The sequence below is a fragment of the Gorilla gorilla genome, chromosome 16, assembly GCF_029281585.2.
Source record: "Gorilla gorilla gorilla isolate KB3781 chromosome 16, NHGRI_mGorGor1-v2.1_pri, whole genome shotgun sequence".
NCBI lineage: Eukaryota > Metazoa > Chordata > Mammalia > Primates > Hominidae > Gorilla > Gorilla gorilla.
The window spans coordinates 43,328,751-43,356,719 of record NC_073240.2 but is presented as its reverse complement, the minus strand read 5'-3'; the positions used below and the strand labels follow the sequence as shown (position 1 = coordinate 43,356,719).

Below are 27,969 nucleotides of genomic sequence, written 5' to 3'. Positions count from 1 at the left end.
ATTTGATGCATGCTAAATTAAGGTTTTGTTTTTTGGAAATTTGAGGCATTTTCCCGCTCAAATATTTCTGATCTGCAGTTGAATCCACAGATGTGGAACCCATGGATACTTAGGGCCAACTGTATTGTTCACTCAGTTGGGAATGCCCTTTTTTTTTTTTTGTCCAGAGGCTCACTCTTGCCCACGCTGGAGTACAATGGCGCGATCTTGGCTCACTGCAACCTCCGCCTCCCGGGTTCAAGTGATTCTCCTGCCTCAGCCTCCTGAGTAGCTGGGATTACAGGCAGGTGCCACCACACCTGGCTAATTTTTGTATTTTTAGTAGAGACGGGGTTTCACCATGTTGGTCAGGCTGGTCTCAAACTCCTGACCTCAGCTGATCCACCTGCCTTGGCCTCCCAAAATGCTGGGATTACAGGCGTGAGCTAACGTGCCCAGCCTGCCCTCTCTTAATTAATATGCTCATTCTGTATGTCTAAGCCTCTTTCCTGCGTCTAAGCCGAATTAACTGCTCACCCATCTGTTACTATAGCACTTCTCACATTCTATATTTATCTTTCATGATAGACTAACTCTTTGAGGGCAAGGGCTATATACAGTAATATGCCCAAAGTTACAGCAAACAAGATTTAGATTTAAATATGAGCTAATCAAGTAAACCGGCTTGTGGTCTAAAGACCCAGATTTGAATCTGGCCACTAGTCCAAGTCACCTAATTTTTTTTTTTTGCTTTTTTTGCGACAGATCTTGCTGTGTTGCCTGGGCTAGTCTTAAACTGGACTCAAGTGATCCTCCCATCTTGGCCTTCCAAAGTATTGAGATTACAGGTGTGAGCCACTGCCTGGCTTTTAAGTCTTTTTTTTTTTTTTTTTGAGACAGAGGCTGTCTGTTTCGTCCAGGTTGGAATGCAGTGGCACAATCTCGGGTCACTGCAACCTCCACCTCCTGAGTTCTAGCAATTCTCCTGCCTCAGCCTCCTGAGTAGCTGGGATTACAGGCGCCCACCACCACGCCCAGCTAATTTTTGTATTTTTAGTAAAGATGGGGTTTCACTGTTAGCCAGGCTTATCTCAGACTCCTGGCCTCAGGTGATCCCCCTGCCTCGGCTTCCCATAGTGCTGGGATTACAGGTGTTAGCCACCACGCCCAGCCTATATGTATTTTTTGAGACAGGGTCTTGCTCTATTGCCCAGGCTGAAGTGCAGTGGCATGATCACAGCTCACAAATGCCTTGATCTCCTGGGCTCAAGCTATCTCTTCCCACCTCAGCCTCTTAAGTAGCTGGAGCTACAGGTTATCTGCCACCACACTCAGCTAATTTTTAATTTTTTAGAGAGACGGGGTCTTCCTGTGTTCCCCAGGCTGGCCCCAAACTCCTGGGCTCAAGCAATCCTGCCTTACCTCCCAAAGTGCTGGGATTACAGGTGTGAGCCACCACATCTGGCCCAAGTCACCCAAATTTTTTACAGCTTGGTTTGGAAGGCAATGTAGTATATTAAAATTATGGGCCCTGGAGTCAGAAAGATCTAGGTTTGAATACAGAGTCCGTCATTTATTAGCTTTATGAATTTGAGCAATTTCGTCTCACTTGTAAATATAGGGAATAGCTCCTACCTCTCAGGTATGTTGCAAAAAACTATATAAAAGCACTTAGCATAGTGGCCATGACAGAGTAAGCACTCAGCAAATCATGCCATTTATCTCATCTATAAGGCATGAAAGTAGAATTTTACAAGTTGTACAGAAATAGAAGGCTTGGTGGACACTACATTAAAAGGATAAAAAAATGGAGCCAGGCAGAGGCAGGCATCTATAGTCCCAGCTATTTAGGAGGCCTGAGGATGGAGGATCCCTTGAACCTAGGAGTTTGAGGCCAGCCTGGACAACAATGTGAGATTGTGGCTCCAAAAAAATAATAAAAAATAGGCTGCTCTGCCTATGGAGTAGCCATTCTTTTATTCCTTTACTTTTTTAATAAACTTGCTTTTACTTTATGGAAAAAATAAATTTTTAAATGACTAGATGAGAAACTTGAATATCAATCTGAGAAATAAAATCTGATTAGGAATGTAATTGGGATAACCTGAAGTTTTGGTAAGAGTGACCTAAAGAAAACAGCACTTAGATAAGCTACTTTGTTTTTCTTTTTCACTTTACTATTTTTTTGATATATATTTGTTCATATTTATGGGGTACTTGTGATATTCCGAGACATGCATAGAATGTATAATGATCAAGTCAGGATATTTATGTTATTCATTATCTCAAACATTTATCATTTGTTTGTGTTGGGAACATTTCAAATCTTCTAGCCATTTTGAAACTTACATTAAGTATAGTCACCGTACTATGCTATCAAGCATTAAAACTTACTCCTTCTATCTAACTGTATGTTTGTATCTACCCATTAACCTACCTTCCTTCATCGCCCCACCCTGTACACCCCCTACCCAACCTCTGGTAACTATCATTCTACTCTCTACCTCCATGAAATAAATTTTTTAGCTCACATGAGTAAGAACATGCAATATTTGTCTTTCTGTGCCTGGATTATTTCACTTAACACAATGACCTCCAGTTCCTTGGATACACCTCCAGTGTATTCATGTCACTGCAAACAATAGGATTTCATTCTTTTTATGGCTGAATAGTATTCCACTGTGTATATACACATTTCCCTTATCCATTCATCTGTTGATGGACCCTTAGGTTGATTCCATTATCTTTGCTATCATGAATAGTGCTGCAATAACCATGGGAGTGCTGGTATCCCTTTAATATATTGATTTCCTTTCCTTTCAATAAATACCCAGTAGTATGATTGCTGGATAGTATGGTAATTCCATTTTTAGTTTTCTGAGAGATCTCCATATTTGTTTTCCATAGTGGCTGCACTCATTCACATTGCCACCAAGTGGGAATTAGTTCCCTTTTCTCAGCATCCTTGCCAGCATTTTCTCACTTTTGATAATAGCCATGATAACTGGAATGAGATCATCTCATTGTAGGTTTTATTTGCATTTCCATGATGATTAGCAGTGTTGAGATTTTTTTCACATACCTCTTGGCCATGTGCGTGTGTGTGTGTGTGTGTGTGTGTGTGTGAGAGAGAGAGAGAGAGAGACAGAGATGGGATCTCACTATGCTGCCCAGGCTGGTCCTGAACACCTGAGCCCAAGTGATCCTCCCGCCTCAGCCTCCCAAGTAGCTGGGACTACAGTGTATGTCTTTAAAGAGCTAATTCTAAGTGCAACTGAGTTCAGGATGTCTGGGCCATAGATGTTTAAGTTAAGGACAGACTCATAATCCACACATGAAATGGAAAGGTTTAGAGTATAGAAACAAAAGATGAATTAAAACTGAAGGAAAGAAATAGGCATGGCTATAGGGGACACAGATCATTATGGTTATAAGACTGGAAACTTGAAGAGGGAGCTTAGTGTTAAAAAACAAGCTCAGTGGGGGATACAATTTTTTACCTCTCTAGTTATAGGTCAGTATTATGCTCAAGGCCACACAACTAGAAGTAAATGAATGAACCAAAATTTGATCCCAGGTGGTCAGACTCCAGAGCTTGTGTTAACCATTTACTACCTTTCAAAAGTGAATCAAGTTTCCAGACAATGTTATGGGAGAAAATCAGAAAGGGCTTTAAGTGAATAGCCATTTCTAATGCATGATGGAGTCTAATTTCTATGGCCTCACCTCTCTTTTTTCTCAATAGCAGAAGCTGTGGGAAAGTTTCAACCTGGGTTCCATGGACGGGCTTTCAAGACCTCCATTTATGGACCTCACTTATGCATGATTTGCATTTGTGTGCCTGTTTCTCTGGGGAGAGGCTATGTTGTCTTTCATCAAATTCACAGAGATGCTTGACCAGAAAGAGCTCCACTTTAGAGAGAATAGCAGCTATTGCTTATTAAGCTCTTACATTAGTCAGGAACTGTTCTAAGTGCTTTACCTGTGTTACCACTCTATGCAATACAATGCTATGTAGGAATTATAGGCATACCTCATTTTACTGCACTCCATTAAGATTTTTCACAAATAGACAGTTTGTAGCAACCCTACATCGAGCAAGTCTATCAGTGCCATCTTTCCAACAGCATGTGCTCACTTTATATGTCTCACATTTTGAAAATTCTCACAATATTTCAAACTTTTTCATTATTATGATATGTTATGGTTATCTGTGATCACCGATGGTACTATTTTAACTGTTTTGGGATGCCACAAACCATGCCAATATAAGATGGCAAACTTTTTTGACAGGGTCTCGCTCTGTCACCCATGCTGGAGTGTAGTGGCGCAATCATGGCTCGCTGCAGCCTCAATCGCCTAGGCTCAAGTGATCTTCCCATCTCAGCCTCCTGAGTAGCTGGGACTATAGATATGCACCACCACACCTAGCTAATTTTAAAATTTTTTTGTAGAAATGGTCTCATCTTCTTGCCCAAGCCATAAGATGGCAGACTTAATTGAGAAATGTGTGTTCTGACTGCTCCAACAACTAGCCATTCCTTATCACTCTCCTCTCCTTGGGCCTCCCTAATCTGAGACAGAATATTGAAATTCGGCCAATATATAGCCCTGCAATGGCCTTTAAGTTCAAGTGAAAAGAAGAGTCATAGCCGGGCGCATTGGCTCACACCTGTAATCCCTGCACTTTGGGAGGCCGAGGTGGGCGGATCACCTGAGGTCAGGAGTTCGAACCAGCCTCGCCAACATGGCAAAACCCTGTCTCTACTAAAAATACAAAAACTAGCCAGACATGGTGGCACACACCTGCAATCCCAGCTACTCGGGAGACAGAGGCTGCAGTGAGCTGAGATCGCACCATTGTACTCCAGCCTGGACGACAGAGCAAGACTGTGTCTCAAAAAAAAAAAAAAAAAAAAAAAATGCCAAGACAGGCTAAAGGCTAGGCCTCTTACGCCAGTTAACCAAGTGGTGAATGCAAAGGAAAAGTTCTTGAAGGAAGTTAAAAGTGCTACTCCAGTAAACACAAGGCCCTAACTCCCTTCAATGCTATAAAGGCTGAGAGGTGAGGAAGCTGCAGAAGAAAAGTTGGAAGTTAGCCAAGGTTGGTTCATGAGGTTTAAGGGAAGAAGCTGTATCTGTTAACATAAAAGTGTAAGATAAAGCAGCAAGTGCTGATGGAGAAGCTGCAGCAAGTTATCCAGATAATGATGATGGTGGCTACAGTAAACAATAGATTTTTCAATGTAGATGAAACTGCCTTCTATTGGAAAATGACACCATTTAGGACTCCCATAGCTAGAGAGAAGTCAATGCCTAGCTTGTTTCAAAAGACAGGCTGACTCTCTTGTTAGAGGCTAATAGAGCTGGTGACTTCAAGCTGAAGGCATTGCTCATTTACCATTTTGAAAATATAGGGGCCTTAAGAATCATGCTAAGTCTACTCTACCTGTGCTCTATAAATGAAACAATGAAACCTGGATGATAACACATCTGTTTACAGCATGATTTACTGAATATTTTAAACCCACTGTTGAGAAGTACTGCTCAGAAAAAAAAGTATTCTTTTCAAGATCTTACTGCTTATTGATAGTGAGCATCAGAGCATATGGTCACCCAAGAGCTCTGATGAAGATGTACAAGATTAATGTTGTGTTGTTTTCATGCTTGCTAATATATCCATTCTACAGCCCTTGGATCAAAGAGTCATTTCAGCTTTCAAGTCTTATTGCTTAAGAAATAAATTTCATAAAGGTATAGCTGCCATAGTGATTCCTCTCATGGATATGGGCAAAGTAAACTGAAAACCCTCTGGAAAGGATGCCGTTAAGGACATTCATGATTCATGAAAGGAGGTCAAGATACCAACATTAACACGGGTTTGGAAGAAGTTGATTCCAACCCTCATGGATGACTGGGCGTTTGAAGACTTCAGTGGAGGAGGCCGGGTGTGGTGGCTCACGCCTGTAACCCCAGCACTTTCGGAGGCTGAGGCGGGTGGATCACAAGGTCAGGAGTTCGAGACCAGCCTGACCAACGTGGTGAAACCCTGTCTCTACTAAAGATACAAAAATTAGCTGGGCACGGTGGTGCCTGCCTGTAATCTGAGCTACTCAGGAGGCTGAGGCAGGAGAATCGCTTGAACCCAAGAGGTGGAGGTTGCAGTGAGCCCAGATCACGCCACTGCACTCCAGCCTGGACGACAGAGCAAGACTCCTTCTCAAAAAAACAAAACAAAACAAACAAAAAAGAGACTTCAGTAGAGGAATTACAGGCACATGCCACCACACCCAGCTAACTGTATGTTTAGTAGAGATGTGGTTTCACCATGTTGGCCAGGCTGGTCTCAAACTCCTGACCTCAAGTGATCCATCTGCCTTGGCCTCCCAAAGTGCTAGGATTACAGGCGTGAGCCACTGCGCCTGGCCCATGGTAAAGTATTTTAAATTAAGGTATATACATTGCTTTTTAAAGACATAATGCTATTGCACATTTAATAGACTACAGAATAGTGTAAACAGAACTTTTATATGCACTGGGAAACCAAAATTCATGTGCCTCACTTCATTGCAATACTAGCTTTATGGTAGTGGTCTAGAACTGAACCCTCAGTATCTGAGGTATGCTTGTATTAATCTGCATTTACAGACAAATTAAGGCACAGAAATGATCTTACAGTCACTTCAGCTAGAGTGAAAATTCAGATAATGCCTCAGCCCATGCTTCTAACCAATCATACTGTGAGTGTAGCATGCTGGTATTCTCAGAACTATTTCCTTTATCCAGAACAGTGCTAAAATTTTTTTTTATGGTAAATGGTTTTAGGAAAGGCATTTAGGTAAAGCACAATCCTCCGTTTTACACCTTCTTACTTTACATATTTACCATCCCTGCCAAACCACTCATTTTGACATGGAGCATTTCTATTACAGAGGGTGTAGTTGCATCTCACTTTATTTAAATATTTTCCTCTTTAGCCTTTGAAAGTTCCCACATTAACTGTATCTTCTCCAGTGAGTTGTAGTTCTCACACAGAACCATTACCCTTCCAGTCACTAGTGTATTTAAGCTCAAGTGAGTAAGACTAGTAATGATTAAAATGAACCTCACGATAAATTTTTAGCAAGGTAAGTTTAAGTCCCATCAATATTTTCAATAAATACTGGAAAGATGCTAAAGGCAGCTTCCTGCTGTAGTGTTTCTTGATGTATGGATCTTTGCTTTATTAATTTGTTAAATGAGAGCTGATGAAACTATTTTCCCCCAAATAACAGTAATAGAAACATGTTACCTATTTGAAAGAACAATACCATTAGTTAGTTAAAAAATTTAATTGTAAGGATCAAGCAGTGTTTATTGGTGAAACCAATACACACTGACAGCTTTGAAGTGTTCAGATGCTAATTTTAAAATAAATGTGACAAATACCAATCAGATGTTCATAACACTTTTCAGGATCCACATCAACTTGATTATGGACACAGTTCAATACACAAGGGTAAGAGAAAGACAGTGTGTAATCACCAATAATTAAACCAGAGGCATAATTTTTTCAAATAATTTTTAGTAACAGGATAAATTCTAACTTTTTAAAGTCTAAAGCTACATAAAACTCAAAGCAATCTATTTTTCTACCTGAGGTCAAAATGACTTTCCTTTTTCCTAACTAAACATAATTCTTAGCATTGAGGTAAATCTGAATTCATGTGGTATACTTTGTCAAACTTTTCCAAAAAATTTTAAGCCCTGCTTTAGAGAGAAATTCTCATGTTACACATATATATTTACATATTTTTTCTTCAAAGACTAATGACAATGTATGACGTTAATAGGCCTGTAATGGAACCATGATACTACTAATAATATGAAATAAAAAGCCACTCATTTATATAAAGTGTTCCTGAATGGTGCAATAAGAAATGGGATCACAGATTTATGTACATATATGAATCACTAAGAGTTCAGAAATTAAGCTCACTTTAAGAAAACTCGGCCGGGCACAGTGGCTCACGCCTGTAATCCCAGTACTTTGGGAGGCCAAGGCGGGTGGATCACGACGTCAGGAGTCCAAGACCAGCTTGACATGGTGAAACCCTGTCTCTACTAAAAATACAAAAATTAGCCGAGCGTGGTGACACACGCCTGTAATCCCAGCTACTCAGGAGGCAAGGCAGGAGAATTGCTTGAACCAGGGAGGCGGAGGTTGCAGTGAGCCCAGATCGCGCTATTGCACTCCAGCCTGGACAAGAGAGCGAGACTCTGACTCCAAAAAAAAAAAAAAAAGAAAGAAAGAAAACTCATTCTATTTTTCTCTTTGGAGCAGAGGTTGCAAAACTGTGATGCCTAACAAAAACGTTGTGTATAAAAGCTCCAAAACCAAGCATTAGCCTAAATTGGCTATAACTGCAACTTAAATCAAAAACTATATCCAACTAGATCTTCGCTGTGGCTATGCAACTTTTTGCTTTGTGGCCTGAAGGTTTTTACTGAGGTAACAACCTCTTATCTCTTGTCCTTCCCTCAACCACAAAAGCAAAAATAAACAACAACAAAAAACACCTCTACAGCTTCCTTCTTCATGGCTGTCTTTGGCAATGCTTCCAAATCTTGAAAGCAAAAGAACCTGCTGAAGTATATGAGGAGGATGAAAACACTAAACATGACATATGAAAACCAATCTAAGGGTATGAATTGAGAAAGAAAATACTAGAAGGAAGGCAGAGCAGCAGTCGGCCCTCAACAGAAAACAAAAAAGAAGGAGGGCTGTAACTGCTCTGGCCCTTCTTCCATATTATCTCCCAATTAGAAGAGCGTGGAACCGAAAACTTAAACTCTGAAAAGGTAATAACTTTCAAGGAGGAGCTACGGAAGTGAATAAATGATAAAGAAGAACAGCAGTAGCTTTAGCTGTCAATGAGTTTCTTTGCTCTGGCATTGGCAATATCAATACGATCTCTGTTGGTGTCAGCCTGAAAAACAAGAAAGATATCAGCTTTACAAGGTAAGTAACTCTAATAAAAATTAAACTTTTTACACTTGGAGTAACTGACACACCAAGAAAATCCAAGAAACCACGTGAAGTTACTTACAAAACTCATGTTGGGCAAGAAGTAACAGAATATGAAATTCATTTGGAAAACCCCTGGTATATAAACATGACAAAGGTGTAACATATAAGACCTTGCCAATATTTCATAAATTCTATAACACATTTTTTCATAGTTTAACATGCCTGAAACTGGGATGCATCCTGTAATCAATGGCATTTTTTGATGCAATGAAATATGAAAGAGTGCTCTTCTCTGTTAAAGATCTGGACCTTGTGTGAGTCCTCTGAACTGAATCATAGAATCTCATCTGGATTCAGACACCCTAAGTCTAACCTGGAGAGACTGAAATAACCTTTCCAAAGATCTTTGAAACGAATCTATTACCATCCTCACCAACATCTGAATTAAAATGACAGGTAAATGTAGCCTAAACCCAGACTGCAGCATTTAAAGCATCTTGTGAACCACTGTTTCAATTAAATCCATCAAAAGTGATTTAACAGAGAGCCAAGCTTAAAAACTCACCCTAAAGTTCACTGAGATTTTAATGAGGTATGACTTTCTTTTTTTTCTTTCTTTTTGAGAAAGGGTCTCACTCTGTTGCCCAGGCTGGAATGCAATGGTGCAATCACAGCTCACTGCAGCCTTCAACTCCTACACTCAAGCAATCCTTCTGCCTCAGCCTCCCGAGTAACTGGGACAATAGGCACATGCCACCATGCCTGGTCAATTTTTAAATTTTTTTAGTAGAGTCGAGGTCTTGCTCTGGTCTCAAACTCCTGAGCTCAAGCAATCCTCCTGCCTCCGCCTCTCAAAGTGTTGAGATTACAGGTGTGAGCTACCACAGCTGGCCAAGGTATGACTTTACATGTGACACATCAAAACACTGAAAACAATTTCGCTTTCACTATCTTTATATCATGTAAAGTTAAGGGGGAAAAAAAAGAATCACAACTTTCTTTCACTCACATGACTCTATTTTGTGTGTCCACTCCATAAGAACTATTCTGCAGAACAGATTTTCACCTACGGACTCTTTCATGAGATGAGGATTCAGGAACTTAATTTATTTTTAGTTAACAAAATAGGCTGATGTGGGAGGAACGCTTTAGCCTAGGAGGCAGGCTGCAGTGAGCTGTGATTGTACCACCACACTACCCTAGGCGACATAGCAAGACCCCATTCTCAATTAAAAAATTAGTTAACAAAATAAAACTTACTCATTTGGGAGAGAAAAAAACACACTCAAAAGCTAAAGTAGATACTAAGCTTCATGTGTGAAGGTTTAAGTAAAACTACTACACTCCAAAACTCTGGTTTCAAAATGCACCAACTGCCATGACAGGGAGGACTTGGCTCTTGTTTTATGTGTTAGAACCACCACCTCATCAGAATTAAGACCTATGAGGACAGGAGCTTATTCTACCGTGTCCCCCACAGTATCTAGCACAGATGTCTATTACTGAAACACTGAATTGGGTGTCTCATTTTCTTGTGGCAATAAAAAGCTTTTACCTTGTCTGTGATTCGTTTTATCTGTGGATTTTGAGCATCAATCTCATTGCCTATGTTCAGGGCCATGTCTTTTAGATTTCCCAGGATACTGCCCACTTGAGTCAGGTTCTCTTCCATTTCATCTTCTCTGGCATCATTAGTTATGCTATCACAAGAAGACAGTTAATTCCATAGGTTTTGTTGAATTTAAATAAAGTCTAGATTTACTTTTCACAAAAGTAAGTAACCAAAATGACTCTCAGCAAGTATAAGATCCAAAGGAATACAGGTTACCATTCCTGGGAAACATTCTATAATAAAAACTGGGAGACTCATCAAAGAGAGCACAGTGTCTTAAAGCCATGTAAGAAAAGAAAGAAACAACTCTGAAACAGTGTTTCTCAAAGCGTAATTCCCAGCATCACCTGGGAAGCTGTTAGACATGAGAACATGCTAATTCTCACACTCCACTCCAGACCTACTCAATCAGAAACTGTAAGTGCATCCCAGAAACCTACGGTTTAATAAGCCCCTCAAGTGGTTCTAATGCACAGTTAAGTCTATCTAAAGAAGCACTGCCCTAAAAGAGAGGTTGGAAAACTACGGCCCAAGGACCAAATCTGGCCACCATATGATTTTGTAAATCAAGTGTTATTCAAACACAGCTGAGCTCATTTGTTTACATATTGTTTATGCCTGCTTTAACCCTACAACAGAGTTGAGTAATTGCAAGGGACTGTATGGCCTGAAAAGTCTGAAATATTAACTCTCTGGCTCGTTACAGATCTTCTTATAGGAATCTAGCTGACCCTTGTTCTAGATGACACATTTTAAAACATATTTTTTTCTATATGTAAAAGTAAAATATGTCTAGTTCAATAATTTGGAAAGTACTGAAAAGTATAAAGAAAAGTTAATTCCATCACCCAAGGTCAACATTTTGTCTGGCCGGGTGTGGTAGCTTATGCCTGTAATCCCAGCACTTTGGGAGGCCGAGGCAGGTGGATCACCTGAGGTCAGGAGTCCAAGACCAGCCTGGTCAACATGGTGATACCCTGTCTCTACTAAAAATACAAAAATTAGCTGGGTGTGGTGGCGCACGCCTATAGTCCCAGCTACTCGGAAGGCTGAGGCAGGAGAATAACTTGAACCTGGGAGGCGGAGGTTGCAGTGAGCTGAGATCACGCCACTGCACTCCAGCCTGGGCAACACAGCAAGACTCTGTCTCAAAACAAAACAACAAACAAACAAAAAAACCCCACATTTTGTCAGTGGGCAGATTTTTAAATGCATTTTAAAAATGGAATAAATACAATTTTTATTTGTTTTATTAGTTAGGGGTCATGTACTGCTAAACTCATCTCCTAAGTGAACCATTCATTAAGAAAGGTACAGGAATATCAGGAGGAGTTGGCATACCGTTTAATGTATCCACCACTGGCTGCTCCTGTTGTTGGTTGCTGAGGCTGACCATTTGTCACCGGGCCTGGCTGTTTAGATACTACATTGCAAGGTGAGTTTTCTCCACCATCTCCCCATGTTGTCTTATAAGCCTTGCCAGACTCAAAGTTCTTTGTTCTATATAAGAGTCAGGAGTGTAGGGAGATACCAAAAAAAAGAAGACGGAGAGTTCTAATTATTAGTGCCTGTTACCTTGAGGATGACACTAATAACTCTAGTAGAAAAGCTGCATACAGCTAAGTCTAGATGATCTACACTATGCTCCATGGCAATATGGAATAGGAAATAGATGAATTATGTAAACCCATTGACACTAAAAAAAATTTTAAAAAGGTCCAAATACTACTTCTACCAAATCTTCACTAGGCTGTTAGCAAGTAGCAAAAAGCAACTATTTGATTTTTCAGGTTCCCTTAGCCTCTGGCACTATCGTTTTGCTTTTCTCTTCCTAGTGTATCCAGCACTATCTAGAAAAGAGGTTAATGCACATTACTTAAAAAAAGGTCCCTTAGAAAAGGTGTTCTGGGATACCTTAAGAGGTTCCTTGAAGGCATCTCAGAGGTTGACAAGGGATGACAGAATAAGAAGGCTGATGCGGGGTGCAGTGGCTCACGCCTGTACTCCCAGCACTTTGGGAGGCCAAGGCGGGTAGATCGCTTGAGCTCAGGAGTTTAAGATCAGCCAGGGCAACATGGCAAAAACCCATCTCTCAAACTCCTGACCTCAAGTGATCCATCCACCTCGGCCTCCCAAAGTGCTGGGACTACAGGCTCGTAAGCCACTGCTCCCTGCCTCAAAATGCCATCTCTATAAAAAAATACAAACATTAGCTGGGTGTGGTGGCACATGCCTGTGGTCCCAGCTACTCAAGAGGCTCAGGAGGGAGGACTGCTTGAGCCCAGAAGGTCGACGCTGCAGTGAGCCATGATAGTGCCACTGCACTCCAGCCTGGGTGACAGAGTGAGACCTAATCTTAAATAAATAAATAAATAAATAAATAAATAAATAAAATTTTAAAATAAGAAGACTGAATTTGAACCAGCGTAGTTCCAGCTAATCAGTTTTTATTAGAATTTTCCATGAAATTTTAAACAATGGTTTCTTACAAACAAACCAGCCATCAGGAAAGAAAGGCATGAATAATTTCCAAATTGGACAATCAGTGGACAAATAAGTATCTTGACCACACAAGCGGTCATTCATAAATCCTGTAGTGTAGTTTTTCATTTAAGAGTTTCCTCTTTAAAAAAACGATCAAGGCCGGGCACAGTAGCTCACACCGGTAATCCCAGCACTTTGGGAGGCCAAGGTGGGTGGATCACCTGAGGTCAGGAGTTCAAGACCAGCCTGGGCCACATGGTGAAACCCCATCTCTACTAAAAATACAAAAATTAGCTGGGTGTGGCAGCACGTGCCTATAATCCCAGCTACTGGGGAGCCTGAGGCAGGAGAATCGCTTGAACCCAGGAGGCGGAGGTTGCAAGGAGCCAAGATCACACCACTGCACTCCAGCCTGGGCAACAGAGCGAGACACTCCATCTCAAAAAAAAAAAAAAAATCATAAGTCTAAGTGTCTTAAAAAGAAAGCAAAAGTGGCTATTATAGGAAAAAAAAAATGGCTGTTACGGAAAAGTGACACAAAACTTTTCTAGATTATTTGGCTAAAGTCAAGCTTTCATTCAATTTTAGTTTTCACTTTTCTATAAACAAAAATGAAATAGTATGTTGCTCAAATATTGGTCTCTGATTTATTCTACATTTTACATTAATAAGGAAGTTTTAAAATTGCAAAAATTAAAAAGGGAAGAGATTTTATGAAAAAAGTGACTTCTTCCTTAATAGGCATGTGAGGATTCATTTTCGGCAAACCTAGAATTGAATCTTAGACTTTATCATTAACATTACAGAAAGGATACTACTAATTTTTTTTTGTGAGAGGCATTGCAAAGGCAAATTTATGAACACTGAAGAGCTAGTTCTCCAAGTGTGTTTCATGGTACCACTTTAAGTTATCATAATTATGTTTCTATGCTGTTTTTATTAATTAACCCATTTATTTATTAAGAAGCCATGTTAAATTTTTCTTGGAACAAGGTAGGATATATATTTTTAAAATAAATATTCACATGTATTCTTTCTTTGTTAATAATAAGAAAGGTCCCAGGCAAAATTCTAGAGCAGAGTAAGTGCTAGTAAATAAAACAAAAGCAATATATTAGTTTATCAGAAAGTTAATAACCACAAATATTAACAGAAGTAATAGAAGTGGGGCTTTTATTAGAATTTCGGATTGTGGAACAGGTGCAAGAGAGAAGGTTGAAATTCCAAAGTAACTAATGAGATATTATGTTTCTGACAGCACAAAAAGAGGAGTGGACTGGGACATGACCTTGGGTTCTGGTCTATTAAGGGATACATATGCATTCCAACCTCCTTCCCAACATTAAGAGGCAATATTTGAAAAAATTCTTTACACTTATGAGAATTCTTCTTTCCACAATTAGATATAAGGGCATAAAATGCAAATGAATTGTTTAAAAATGATCATGTGAATGATTTTTAATTGAAGCATAGTCTATAAACAAAGAATCAGATTGGTTATCAAACTCTGCTGTCTTTAAAATGACTGGATCTTGGCCGGGTGCGGTGGTTCACACCTGTAATACCAGCACTTTGGGAGGCCGAGGCAGGCAGATCACGAAGTCAGGAGTTCGAGACCAGCCTGGCCAACATGGTGAAACCCTGTCTCTACTAAAAATACAAAACTTAGCTGGGTGTGGTGGCGCTCGAATGCAGTCCCCACAACTCAGGAGGCAGAGGCAGAAGAATCACTTGAACCTGGGAGGCAGAGGTTGCAGTGAGCCCAGATCGTGCCACTGCACTGCAGCCTTGGTGACAGAGTGAGACTCCGTCTCACAAAAAAAAAAAAAAAAAAAAAAAAAAAGAAGAAGACTGGATCTTTGAAGATGTTCTTTCTGTAATAAGGGGAAAAGACACAAAAAGCTGACTTTGAATTTTTTTTTTTTTTTTTTGAGATGGAGTCTCACTGTATCGCCCAGGCTGGAGTGCAGTGGCACGATCTCAGCTCACTGCAAGCTCCACCTCCCGGGTTCACACCCTTCTCCTGCCTCAGCCTCCCGAATAGCTGGGACTACAGGCGTCTGCCACCACGCCCGGCTAATTTTTTGTATTTTTAGTAGAGACGGGGTTTCACCGTGTTAGCCAGGATGGTCTCGATCTCCTGACCTCGTGATCCACCTGCCTCAGCCTCCCAAAGTGCTGGGATTACAGAAGTGAGCTACCGCGCCCGGCTGACTTTGAATTTTTTTACAGCTTTGCATTGTGTTGGCATGTTTACCTTCAAATGGGATGGGAAAAAAAACTACTTGTTTTTCTTGCAGTTATTGTATGTTCTGCGTGTTTATGAAGAGGTGGTGTGACAGTTCAGTGTGTCTCATTCAGCATGTCCACTCTAGGTAATGCCTTTTGGTTGCTCAACACCCTGTTACTGGCCATCACCCTGGAGTTTCCTCCACCAAGTTGGAACCTGTTTTTAAGGCATTGTCAGATAGCTGCTTATCTAAGTTAATAAAATAAAAAATGTTCACAAATAGAAATATGTTTTTAAACTAATTTACTTTCCTTCCAAAGGGTCTTAGATGCTTTAAAGGTAATACCTTCCAAACTTGACTGAGTATCAGAGCGACCTCAGCAGTCCCCAACCTTTTTGGCACTGGGGAACCAGTTTCATGGAAGACTATTTTTCCACGAATGGGGACCAGGGGATGCTTTGGGGATGAAATTGTTCTACCTCAGATCATCAGGCATTAGTCAGATTCTCATAAGGAGTGTACAACTAGATCTCTCACATGCACAGTTCACAATAGGGTTCTTGCTCCTGTGAGAATGTAATGCCACTGCTGATCTGAGAGGAGGCAGAGCTCAGGCAATAATGCTCACCTCCTGCTATGAGGACCAGTTTCTGTTAACGGGGGTTCTGCTGCGGGGGTTGAGGGCCCCTGCTGTAGAACACATAGATAGTAGGCTGCACTCTGAAGATTCTACTCCAATACACATGGGGTATAGCCTGGGAATCGTTTGTTGTTGTTTTATATAAGGTCAGTGGGACATTTAGCGATCCAGGAGGAGTACTTTAGATTACTCTGGTAGTCTATTATAGACTCTAGTAGTCTATATATTGGAGCACTAAATAATTAATCTGGAAGAAGCAAAGGGACATGTCAGGATTAAAACAAAACAAAAAAAAGCCAGGCGCGGTGGCTCACACCTGTAATCCCAGCACTTTGGGAGGCCGAGGTGGTGGATCGTGAGGTCAGGAGTTCAAGACCAGCCTGGCCAAGATGGTGAAACCCCGTCTCTACTAAAAATACAAAAAATTAGCCAGGCGCAGTGGCAGGTGCCTGTAATCCTAGCTACTTGGGAGGCTGAGGCAGGAGAATCACTTGAACTCGGAAGACGGAGGTTGCAGTGAGCCGAGATCATGCCACTGTACTCCAGCCTGAGGGACAGAGTGAGACTCCATCTAAAAACAAACAAACAAACAAACAAAAAACAAAAGAGTAACAGCATTTGGAGTAAAATAACTAAATCCCAATCCTAGGCATGTCATTCAGAAGCTACAGAATCTTGAGCAAACTTCAGTGTCAGAGCATCCCTTTCTTTGTACGTAAAACTAGGATAATAACAATACTTAATGTTTAGCAGGGCTGTAAAATGTTCTGTTGATAACAGACATAAAACTGCTTTGTAAATCACTGGATAAATATTTTCATTCATTGGCTTCAACTTCAACCTGACCTTTAGTCAACAGTTCATGCCTGTAAGTGCACGGATTACCAACTAGCATGTTTACTTTTTGGTCCATTACCATTTCTTAGCTTTGAGATCTACAGGTAGACGAATGTAGTTGGAATATCGTGACATGAAAGATTACTAGGACCAGGTTGTTTTAGTCTACGGTAAGAAAGAATAGTTTTAATCTGTGACAGGACTCTTGAAAATAAAATGTACAGCCCCTCTGGGAAGAAATTAGTCTTCATGATAAAATGCCTAAGTAAATTTGTGATAAATTTTAATGAAGTTCAGAACTCCATCTAGAAACTTAGATTTACAACTGACTGTTAGTTCTGAGTGGTCTAATAGTCTTTAACTGGAACCTTTTTTTTTTTTTTCCCACTTAAACGTCTCATTCAAAAATGGCAAGTTTTCGGGTGTGTGGTTCACGCCTGTAATTTCAACATTTTGGGAGGCCAAGGCGGGTGAATTACTTGAGGTCAGGAGTTCAAGACCAGCCTGACCAACATGGTGAAACCCATTCTGTACTAAAAATACAAAAAATTAGCCGGGTGTGGTGGCGCACGCTTGTAATCCCAGTTACTCATGAGGCTGAGGCAGGAGAATCGCTTGAACCTGGGAGGCGGAGGTTGCAGTGAGCTGAGACTGAGCCACTATACTCTAGCCTGGGGGACAGAGCGAGACTCTGTCTCAAAAAAAAAAAAAAAAAAAAAAAGGCCAAGTTTTAAGTAAGAATCTGAAATATCCCTCAGTCAATTCAGGAAGCTGGTATCAAGCATAAAACTGTAAATATCAAGGTATGAGCACAAAAACAATAATTTCTTTTTTTTTCTTTAGTTTTGGTTGCATCAATATTAGTTTTAACTGAACTAAAAATAGCAAAAATAAAACTAAATATTATCTGTGACTATTTCACATCAAGGAGAAAAGGGACCAAATAAATATTAACTAATAATAAAGAGTGAATGTGAGTGTGTATATGCTTTGGATAGTCAAACTAAGGAAAGAAGAAAAAAGGAGGGCAGGAAACAAAGGGTAGAAATCAAATACTTAATTTTTTAACATTTAATCATGTTCATAATTCTCATAAAGATCTAAACTTAAGAGTCAGACACAATAATAAACAGTAAGCTGGCAAAACTTACCTCCCATGAAAAATTAAGATTAGTTAGTTCTGTATTAATTCAACATGAAATCACAGCAAGTTAACACATGATGTAACAGGAATTATAGAATAGTTTATAACATATGTAGAGGGGAAACCCTTATTTAAGGAAAGAAGATACCAGATATGGTAGCATTTAAAATTTTATATCCCACCTCGTTCCAAATAGGATTTGAGACGACTAGACTGGCAATTGATTCCTTAATTTGGTAGTGGCCTAAATCATGGGTAATCCTAATCATTAGAAGCAAAACTTTAATAGAGGAAATCTTGACTCAAGAACCAGAAAAAAGTAGGGAAACTTAATGGAAGACAGGATGCTAAAATCAAAGTCTATGAAGACAGAGAAGCATTTAGCATGACTTCCCTTACCTTTTATCAGAACTAGACTGCAGCAGCTGTCTCAAAGATCAACCTATTTTAAATTTCTTAAGAAACTCCAGGAGTATTGTTATTTTGGTAATCTTAAATGTTATTTAGCAAAAACTTAGTTATCAGAGACATTTGTCAAAGGATGGTATTATAAATTAAGGTCCTTTTGTCAAGTCCATCTTTTGTGAGATAGCACCCATCAAGAACAAATTCACTTTACACTACACACCACCACACAGTTTAGAGACAGTTTTCACCATTCACAAAATCCATGCACATGCACAGAAAAGCCATTTGAAGCATCACCTTTAGATAGCAGGTTAGCAGCCCAAACTGCGCCACAAGACTGCATCTTAAAGTTCCCTTTGATCAGTTAATGAGCCCGGCTTCTGATGTTAAATCTTCATTTTTAGTAAGCAGATTAGAAAGGAAGAGATTAGGTGAGAGAATGAAATGCAGAAAATAGTAAATGCCAGTCAAACAGAACAGAAGCAGGTTTAAAGTTTTAAAAACATAATGCATTCAATTTCCTGCCTGGTTTCATAGAAACTACCAAGATCTGAGAATCTAGATAAAAAGAAAAATAAGAAAACTATTTAAACCAGAGCACATTTCATTTTTCCTCAGAATTTTGGGTGATGATATTCTTTCCTAAAATTAGACAATACGAGAGAAGGCAAAAACCAATGGAGTGCTTTGAGACTCCTTCCTCTTAGTGATTAAGATTTCTCTTAATTACTTCTATTATGTATTTTATTTTCTTATATATTTTTTCATTGTAAGTTTAAAAAATCTTTTTACACGTCAAACTCTCCCACCAGCCAACAAGTTTCTCAAGGACACTCAAATCAACAAGTGTTTATTGAGTAACTACTGTATATCCAATACTATGTGAGGTATAAAAAATCATGTCATGATAAATAAAACAGGCAGGGCCAGAGGTATGCCTTACTCATATTTGTGTCTCCAGTGAGCAGGATGGAAGAAGCACTAAACTACTGAATGAAATATAATTCAATATTCATTTTAATTAGTCAGAGCTGAATTTTTACACCTCGGTATGACTTAAGATCGGAATAACAGTAAACCTGTAGTGCCAATTTAGAACTTCTCTAGTAAGTGGTCCAGAAATGCCAATTTGTCTTCAAACTATGTGCCATTGTTAGACTTTATAAAACAGGCAAGTTAAGACAGAAGAATACCTTATCTAAGAATGTTTAAGGCCGGGTGCGGTGGCTCACGCCTGTAATCCCAACACTTTGGGAGGCCAAGGCGGGCAGATCATGAAGTCAGGAGATCGAGACCATCCTGGCTAACACGGTGAAACCCCGTCTCTACTAAAAATACAAAAAATTAGCCAGGTGTGGTGGCGGGCGCCTGTAGTCCCAGCTACCCGAGAGGCTGAGGCAGGAGAATGGCGTGAACCCGGGAGGCGGAGCTTGCAGTGAGCCGAGATCGTGCCACTGCACTCCAGCCTGGGCAACAGAGCGAGACACCATCTCAAAAAAATAAAAATAAAAAAAAAAGAATGTTTAAACTGGGACATCAAGCAGTTTACTATTCTGAGACTTCCCATTTTAAATCTGTCTGCTTTCAAATTCTTGTTAATTAGAATTACAATTTATCAATTACTGCCTAAGATATGTGATTTTAAAAAAGGATTTGTGGGCTGGGCGCGGTGGCTCACGCCTGTAATCCCAGCACTTTGGGAGGCCGAGGTGGATGGATCACGTGGTCAGGAGTTCGAGACCAGCCTGACCAACATGGTGAAACCTCATCTCTACTAAAAATACAAAAATTAGCCAGGCGTGGTGGTGCACGCCTGTAATCCCAGCTACTCGGGAGGCTGAGGCAGGAGAATCACTTGAACCTGGGAGGCAGGGGTTGCAGTGAGCTGAGATCACACCACTGTACTCCAGCCTGGTGATACAGCGAGACTCCGTCTCAAAAAAAAAAAAAAAAAAAAAAAGCAAGGGGGTTCTGCCTGGTTTTGAATCCCAGCTCTTCCATTACATAGTGTAGCCTGGATGTAAAATGATAATAATAAAAAACACCTATCTCATATTAAGGCTACTGTTTAAGGATTAAATTAACATGTTCAGAATAGTACCTTAAATTAATGCACAGGCCCACAACTGTTACCCCAATCCATTGGGGGCAAGATGTTTTGGACAGTACCACATAATTAAATACATTAATATTTCTGTAGTGACGTTGGGTGTGGTGGCTCATTTCTGTAATACCAGCACTTTGGGAGGCCAATGTGGGAGGATTGCTTGAGCTTAGGAGTTTGAGACCAGCCTGAGCAACATAGTGAGACCTCATCTCTACAAAAACTTTTTAAAGTCCAGGTGCAGTGGCTCATGCCTGTAACCCCAGCACGTTGGGAGGCCGAGGTGGGTAGATCACTTGAGGTCAGGAGTTCAAGACCATCCTGGCCAACATGGCAAAACCCCGTCTCTACTAAAAATACAATAGTTAGCAAGGTGTTGGTGCATGCCTCTAATCCCAGCTACTTGGGTGGTTGAGGCATGAGAATCGATTGAACCCAGGAAGCGAAGGTTGCAGTGAGCCGAGATTGCACCACTGCACTCCAGTCTGGGTGACAACGTAAAACTCTGCCTCAAAAAAAAAAAGAAAAGAAACAGGGTCAGGCATGGTGGCTCATGCTTGTAATCCCAGCACTTTGGGAGGCCGAGGCAGGCGGATCACCTGAGGTCAGGAGTTCAAGACCAGCCTGGCCAACATGGTGAAACCCCGTCTCTACTAAAAATACAAAAATTAGCTGGGCGTGGTGGCAGGCACCAGTAATCCCAGCTATTTGGGAGGCTGAGGCAGGAGAATCGGTTGAACCTAGGAGGCAGAGGTTGCAGTGAACTGAGACTGCATCACTGCACTCTAGCCTGGGCAACAGAGTGAGACTCCGTCTCAAAAAAAAAAAAAAAAAAAAAAAAGAAGAAACAAAAGTTTTTAAAAACAAACCAGGCATGGTGACATGCACCTGTAGTCCCAGCTACTCATGACACTGAGGTGGGGGGATCACTTGAACCTAGGAGGTCGAGGCTGCAGTGAGCCAAGATCATACCACTGTACTCCAACCTGGGTGACAGAGTGAGACCCTGACTCAAAAAGAGTATTTCTGTAGTGAAACCAATTAATATTTACAGCAAGTAATAAAGACTAAACATAGCTTCAGTTCAGGTTACATTTTATACCCTAATGAGTTGTGGCACCATTACAGCAAAAATAAAACAAAACTTTAGCTTTCAGAGTTTTTTAGATTTCTGAATGGCCAGCAGGGCTTAATGGCTCATGCCTGCAATCCCAGCACTTCTGGAGGCCAAGGTGGGTAGACTGCCTGAGCCCAAGGGTTCGAGACCAGCCTGGCCAACATGGTGAAACCTTGTCTCTACAAAAGATACAAAATTAGCTGGGTGTGGTGGCATGTGCCTGTAATCCCAGCTACTCAGGAGGCTGACGCTGGAGGATAGGTTGAGGCTGCAGTGAGCCATGACTGTGCCACTGCACTCCAGCCTGGGTAACAGAGCGAGACCCTGTCTCAAGAAAAAAAAAAAAAAAAAAAAGAGAAAGAAAAGAAAAAGTATTTCCAAATGGCAAATAAGGAACTCTGGACCTGACCTGGGTTGTTACTGCTACTGCTGGTATGAAGACTAGGCCTTATACATAGGACTAAGATCTCATGTCTACCTTTAAGAAGCTCATGTTATGGTTATTCATGTGACGAGCCTAACTGAAACACAGACTAGCAGATTAGAAAGATCAAGACACAGGCAAGAATGATAGGAACAGAGCTGAGGATAAGAGATATCATACTGGCCAAGGTCTCAATGGTGTAAGAAAGAAATAGGTGGAAGAAAGACAATTACAATCAGACATCTTTAACTGAGATAATACTTTCTTCTCTTAAGGGAACTGTTTTGTTACAGCAGCCCCTTGATTCCATCTCTCAAGAAGTGCCAGAAAAAAAAAAAGAAAGAAGTGCCAGTTGGGTGCAGTGGCTCAAGCCTGTAATCCCAGTGCTTTGGGAGGCTGAAGTGGGAGGATTTCTTGAGGCCAGGAGTTTGATACAAGCCTGGGCAACATAGCAAGACCCCTGTCTCTACAAAAAATTTCAAAAATTAGCTGGGCATGGTGGCACACACCTGTAATCCTAGCTACTTGGGAGGCTGAGGTGGGTGGATTGCTTGAGCCCAGATGTTTGAGGCTGCAGTGAGCTATGGTGGCACCACTGCATTCAAGCCCGGGAGACAGAGGGAGAGGCCATCTCTAAAAAAGTAATGCCTTCTCTTGATCCACTGAGAAAGGGTTCTACTGAGGTTAGAGGCTGAAGAATGCTGATTCAGGACCATACCCTACCTTGTTCCCCACCAGTCTTCAAGAAAAGCTTGCCTATGCTTGGCTGGGATACACAAAGAGACATAAAATTAATACTCTGTAGCTGCATTTCCCACTTTCTATGATATTAGACCATCTTAGGTCTAATTCAGTGCTCTTCCTGTTTATCAACACGTGACTTAGAGCTGATCTTCCTCTAAGATTTTAGGGGAGACTTCTTTCTCCTTGTTCTCCTAACATCTGATCTCAAGAAAATTCATCTACTTCCTCTCTTCTGTACTCTTCCAAGAAGGTACATGGAACACAAAAGAAAGGTACAATTATGTTTGTAAAACATAGCTAAGAGTTCGTATCAAATAATCTGTACATTTTAACTTGTTTGCTTAAAGTAATCTGCTAAACTCTGATTGACAAGTCATAGTTATTAAAATATGAACTTTTGGCCGGGAGCGGTGGCTCACGCCTGTAATCCCCGCACTTTGGGAGGCAGAGGCGGGCAGATCACCTGAGGTTAGGAGTTTGAGACCAGCCTGGCCAACATGGCGAAACCCTGTCTCTACTAAAAATATAAAAATTAGCTGAGTATGGTGGCACACATTTGTAATCCCAGCTACTTGGGAGGCTGAGGCAGGAGAATCACTTGAACCCGTGAGGTGGAAGTTGCAGTGAGCCGAGATCACACCACTGCACTCCAGCCTGGGTGACAGAGCGAGACTCCGTCTCAAAAAATACAGAACTTTCAGTTGGTCAACCAAGGTGTAAACAGGTCAACAGACTTGTGTTAGAATAGGAAGCCAATGGGTAAGACTAGGAAGAACACTGTCAAACCTTAACTCCTCATGGCCAAAACAAACACTAAAGTTGACTGACAAGCAATTAATCTCTACTTTCTATAACAGAAATGGCATAAAAATGTTGTTACATAAAAACACTTATCTGAAAATATAAAAATATAACCACTGTTGGTTTACAAGACCAGCTGAGAACTGGATGAAATACTAATGTCTAAGAACCTCTTTAAAAATGAATACATTGAGGCTGGGTGTGGTGGCTCACACCTGTAATCCCAGCACTTGAGGAGGCTAAGGCGGGCGGATCATGAGGTCAAGAGATCAAGACCATCCTGGCCAACATAGTGAAACCCCGTCTCTACTAAAAATACAAAAATTAGCTGGGTGTGGTGGCACGCACCTGTAGTCCCAGCTACTCGGGAGGCTGAGGCAGGAGAAATCACTTGAACCCAGGAGACGGAGGTTGCAGTGAGCTGAGACTGCGCCACTGCATTCCAGCCTGGTAACAGAGTGAGACTCCGTCTCAAAAAAAAAAAAAGAATACTTTGGCTGTGTGCAGTGGCTCATGCCTGTAATCCTAGCACTTTGGGAGGCCAAGGTGGGAGGATCTCTTGTGCCCAGGAAAGAGAGGCTGCAGTGAGCTGTGATCACGCCACTGCATTCCAGCCTCAGTAACAGAGACCCTGTCTCAGAAAAAAAACAAAACAAAACTTTCAGCAGTGAGTACAGTCATTCAATCTCCAGATACTGTCGTTTCTTTTTATACTCCAATCTGTCAACTCCTTAGTTTGGCATTCAAGTTCCTCTACTACATACTTATATCTTACTTTCCACTTCTCATCTACATGAGTCACACAGCTCAGTTAAGTCAAGCTCCTTGTTAATCTTTATTTTGAACCTTTCATAGGAAATGCCCTCACTGTTCCTCCCTGTTCATCCAAATCCTTCTAATCACTCAAAGCCCAATCCACATCCTACCTCTTCTATAAGATGCTCTCCAACCCAACCTTTATCAGTTCTGTATACCTAGCCTTGGTCACTATCATATAATCTAACATTAGATTTATGTATTTTTTATGTTTTGCCATTCTTTCCCAACTCTTCTACTCTTTTGGCCATCCCTCATGTGCCTACCACAAAATATATATTTTGTTAATACTCCTCCTTTGAAAGGAAAAGAAAATAACTCCATCCTGCTCTCCATCATCCAGATATACATTTCCCTATACTTCCTAACCTTTTCATGTATTACTACAAATTGAAATTGGACTTGATCCCAGGATTGGTCAAATGTAAGTCACAGTTTTCAGTGAACACACAGTATTTACACAAAAAGCTTAATCTGCCTGAAGGAGAGACAACTTAGATTTATCTAACAGAGTTCCTCATTAAGCCCAGTCATACTTCTGACCTTAGCTGGTGGGAGAAGGTGGGGTACTCTCATTATTTATTTTGAAACCATCTTAATTTATTAACTCACCTATTACATGGGCAGACACAAAGGCCACAGCATTTGTTGAGTTCTGTTAAAGTCTTCTCTGTCTCTCTCATGTCCTTATTTATTTGGTCCAAGCCTTCTTCTATGCGGTTTAGTTGTTCTAAGAATAAGTTGTGAAGTTAACACTTTGTGTTCCATTCACAGTGTCAACCAGAAAATGCTATTATTATGGAACAGCAAACTTCAACCTTGAATCTACCAATAACTCCCCACAGTGAGTATGTCAGTGTCAAAAGGTATTAGAAGCGATTCAACATGGTAACAATCTTTCACGTACTGATCCGGAGGCACCTAGCCTCTTGCTGTGGAAAAATTGTTCTAAAAAGCTTGTATATGGCTGGGTATGGTGGCTCATGGCTGGGTATGGTGGCTCACGCCTGTGATCCCAGCACTTTGGGAGGCCGAGATGGGCGATGACCTGAGGTCAGGAGTTCAAGACCAGCCTGGCCAACATGGTGAAACCCCATCTCTACTAAAAAGACAAAAATTAGCTGGGTGTGGTGATGGGTGCCGTAATCCTAGCTACCTGGGAGGCTGAGGCAGGAGAATTGCTTGAACCCGGCAGTTGGAGGTTGCAGTGAGCTGCGACTGCACCACTGAACTCCAGCCTGGATGACAGAGTGGGACTCCCGCTCAAAAAAAAAAAAGAATCTTGTATAGTAGGACCAAGGAACGGTTATTTAGAGATCATCCTTACAACCAAGTTAAGGGTACTTTGACCAGGTCAAATCCCCATCATTTCTATAACAGGTTCAAAATCTGAGGGCTATTATAAGAGTAATAAAAACTAGACCTGATTACTCAGGGCCAACTCAACTCAAGTGTTTCCAAGCATACCTGAATCTAGATCTGTTTTAGAACTTGATTTCTGAGGATGATGTAAGAATATCACAATGTCTGGCCAGACACGGTGGCTCACGCCTATAATCCCAGCACTTCGGGAGGCCGACGTGGGTGGGTCAAGTGACTCTTGAAGTCAAGAGTTCGACATCAACCTGGCCAACATGGTGAAACCCTGTCTCTACTAAAAACGCAAAAAATTAGCTGGGTGTGGTGGCAGACACCTGTAATCCCAGCAACTCAGGAGGCTGAGCCAGGAGAATCACTTGAACGTGGGAGGTAGAGGATCCTGGAGTAAGCCGCGATTGCACCACTGCACTCGAGCCTGGGTGACAGAGCAAGACTCTGTCTCAAAAAATAAAAATTAAAAAAAAAAAAAAAAAAAGGCCCGGCACGGTGGCTCACACCTGTAATCCCAGCACTTTGGGAGGTCAAGGCAGGTGGATCACCTGAGGTTAGGAGTTCGAGACCAGCCTGGCCAACATGGTAAAACCCCGTCTCTACTAAAAATACAAAAACTTAGCCGGGTGTGTTGGTGGGCACCAGTAGTCTCAGCTACTCAGGAAGCTGAGGCAGGAGAATCACTTGAACCCAGGAGGAGGAGGTTGCAGTGAGCCAAGATCATGCCATTGCACTCCAGCCTGGGCAACAAGAGCGAAACTTCATCCCCCACCCCCAAAAACTAGAAAAAAATAGCGAAACTCCGTCCCCCACCCCCCCAAAAAAAGAAAAACATAGTTGGGTGTGGTGGCGGGTGCCTGTAATCCCAGCTATGTTACTATCATAATGTCTAAGGCACATATAACCAATACACAAAATAAGCCATGCTGGCCTAACACATACTTGGTATATACAATTGGGCATTGTTGCCTGCCATCCCAAATAGACAGTGAACATGATATATAATTCAAATCAGAAGACAAGAAGTAAACATAACATTCTTATTTTACAAAGGGAAGGCTCTCCCAAAGGCTGAAATTTGTATGTGGCTAATTTGATAGGGCTTTTTGGCATCATAGTCAAATTAAGAATTTCTGCTAATAATTTAACTTACCCTTTTGTTCATCCAGCATAGTGATGGTCTTGATTCCTGCATCCTGAGACTAAGACAAGGGGGGAAAAAGCTGATAGTACAACAAAACAAACCAAAAACAACAGAAACAAAACCTACAAGAGCAACACAGAATAATTCAGAAACCCAAGCTCTCAGAGGATTAGAGCTACAGACAGAACTAGTATTCTTAAACTAACACACTTTAACATAGCAGCCCCCCAAAATAATTAAGTCACAAACTCATAGTGAATTCATCTTCCCTGTCATATTCCAATACTGTCAAAGGGAAAAACAGAAAATTCCCATTAGTGCATGGTTTGACATTTCAGCAACTGTTAATTTCAAATAATAAAGCATATTGATACATTACCCTTTAATACTAATTCCAGCCAGAAGTATTAGGATCTCTCCTATAAATTTCTATACTTAAGATGATGACTAACGTTTTCTTACCTCAATGGCTAAACCCAGGATTCTCCTCGTACTTTCCAGAGACTAGGAAAAAACACAGAATTTTAGCATTCCAAAATATGTAGAAAAAAAAATCTGATCACAGGCCAAATTCATGATGCTATTCTATCTTTAAAAATTGCCAGCTCAGGCCGGGCACAGTGGCTCATGCCTATAATCCCAGGACTTTGGGAGGCCAAGGCAGGAGGATTTCTTGAGTACCGGAGCTCAAGACCAGCCCAGACAACATAGTGAGACTGTTTCCATTAAAGGAAAAAACAAAAAGAATTGCCAGCCTATCCTTCCCTTTAAAACAGAACAATGGCCGGGTGTGGTGGTTCAAGCCTATAATCCCAGCACTTTGGGAGGCTGAGGTGGGCGGATCACGAGGTCAGAAGTTCAAGACCAGCCTGCCCAACAAGGTGAAACCCCATCTCTACTAAAAATACAAAAATTAGCTGGGCGTGGTGGCACACACCTATAATCCCAGCTACTCAGGAGGCTGAGGCAGGAGAATCGCTTGAACACAGGAGGCAGAGGTTGCAGCGAGCCGAGATCGCATCACTATACTCCAGCCTGGGCAATAGAGTGAGACTCCGTCTCAAAAAACAAAAAAAAAAAAGTAAGTTGATCACTACATTTTT

At 41.1% G+C, this 27,969-nt stretch overlaps 1 protein-coding gene across 14 annotated transcripts in view; it reads right to left on the bottom strand.

Moving 5' to 3' along the window:
• Window positions 1-27,969, bottom strand: part of SNAP23 (synaptosome associated protein 23) — a 54,164-nt gene that overhangs the window by 5,041 nt on the left and 21,154 nt on the right. For 8 of the 14 annotated variants that reach the window (XM_019010792.4, XM_055363509.2, XM_055363507.2 and 5 more), the window contains 6 exons: window positions 27,329-27,370; window positions 26,876-26,924; window positions 24,964-25,081; window positions 11,943-12,101; window positions 10,545-10,689; window positions 7,295-8,948 (listed from right to left, as the gene is read on the bottom strand). In XM_019010792.4, the coding sequence (XP_018866337.1) occupies window positions 8,883-8,948; window positions 10,545-10,689; window positions 11,943-12,101; window positions 24,964-25,081; window positions 26,876-26,924; window positions 27,329-27,370 (579 nt within the window). In that variant the 3' untranslated portion in view covers window positions 7,295-8,882. Of the gene's footprint in view, window positions 1-7,294; window positions 8,949-10,544; window positions 10,690-11,942; window positions 12,102-24,963; window positions 25,082-26,875; window positions 26,925-27,328; window positions 27,371-27,969 lie in introns of those variants that run through there. The other 6 variants (XM_063698951.1, XM_063698953.1, XM_063698952.1 and 3 more) reach the window with 2 other exon arrangements.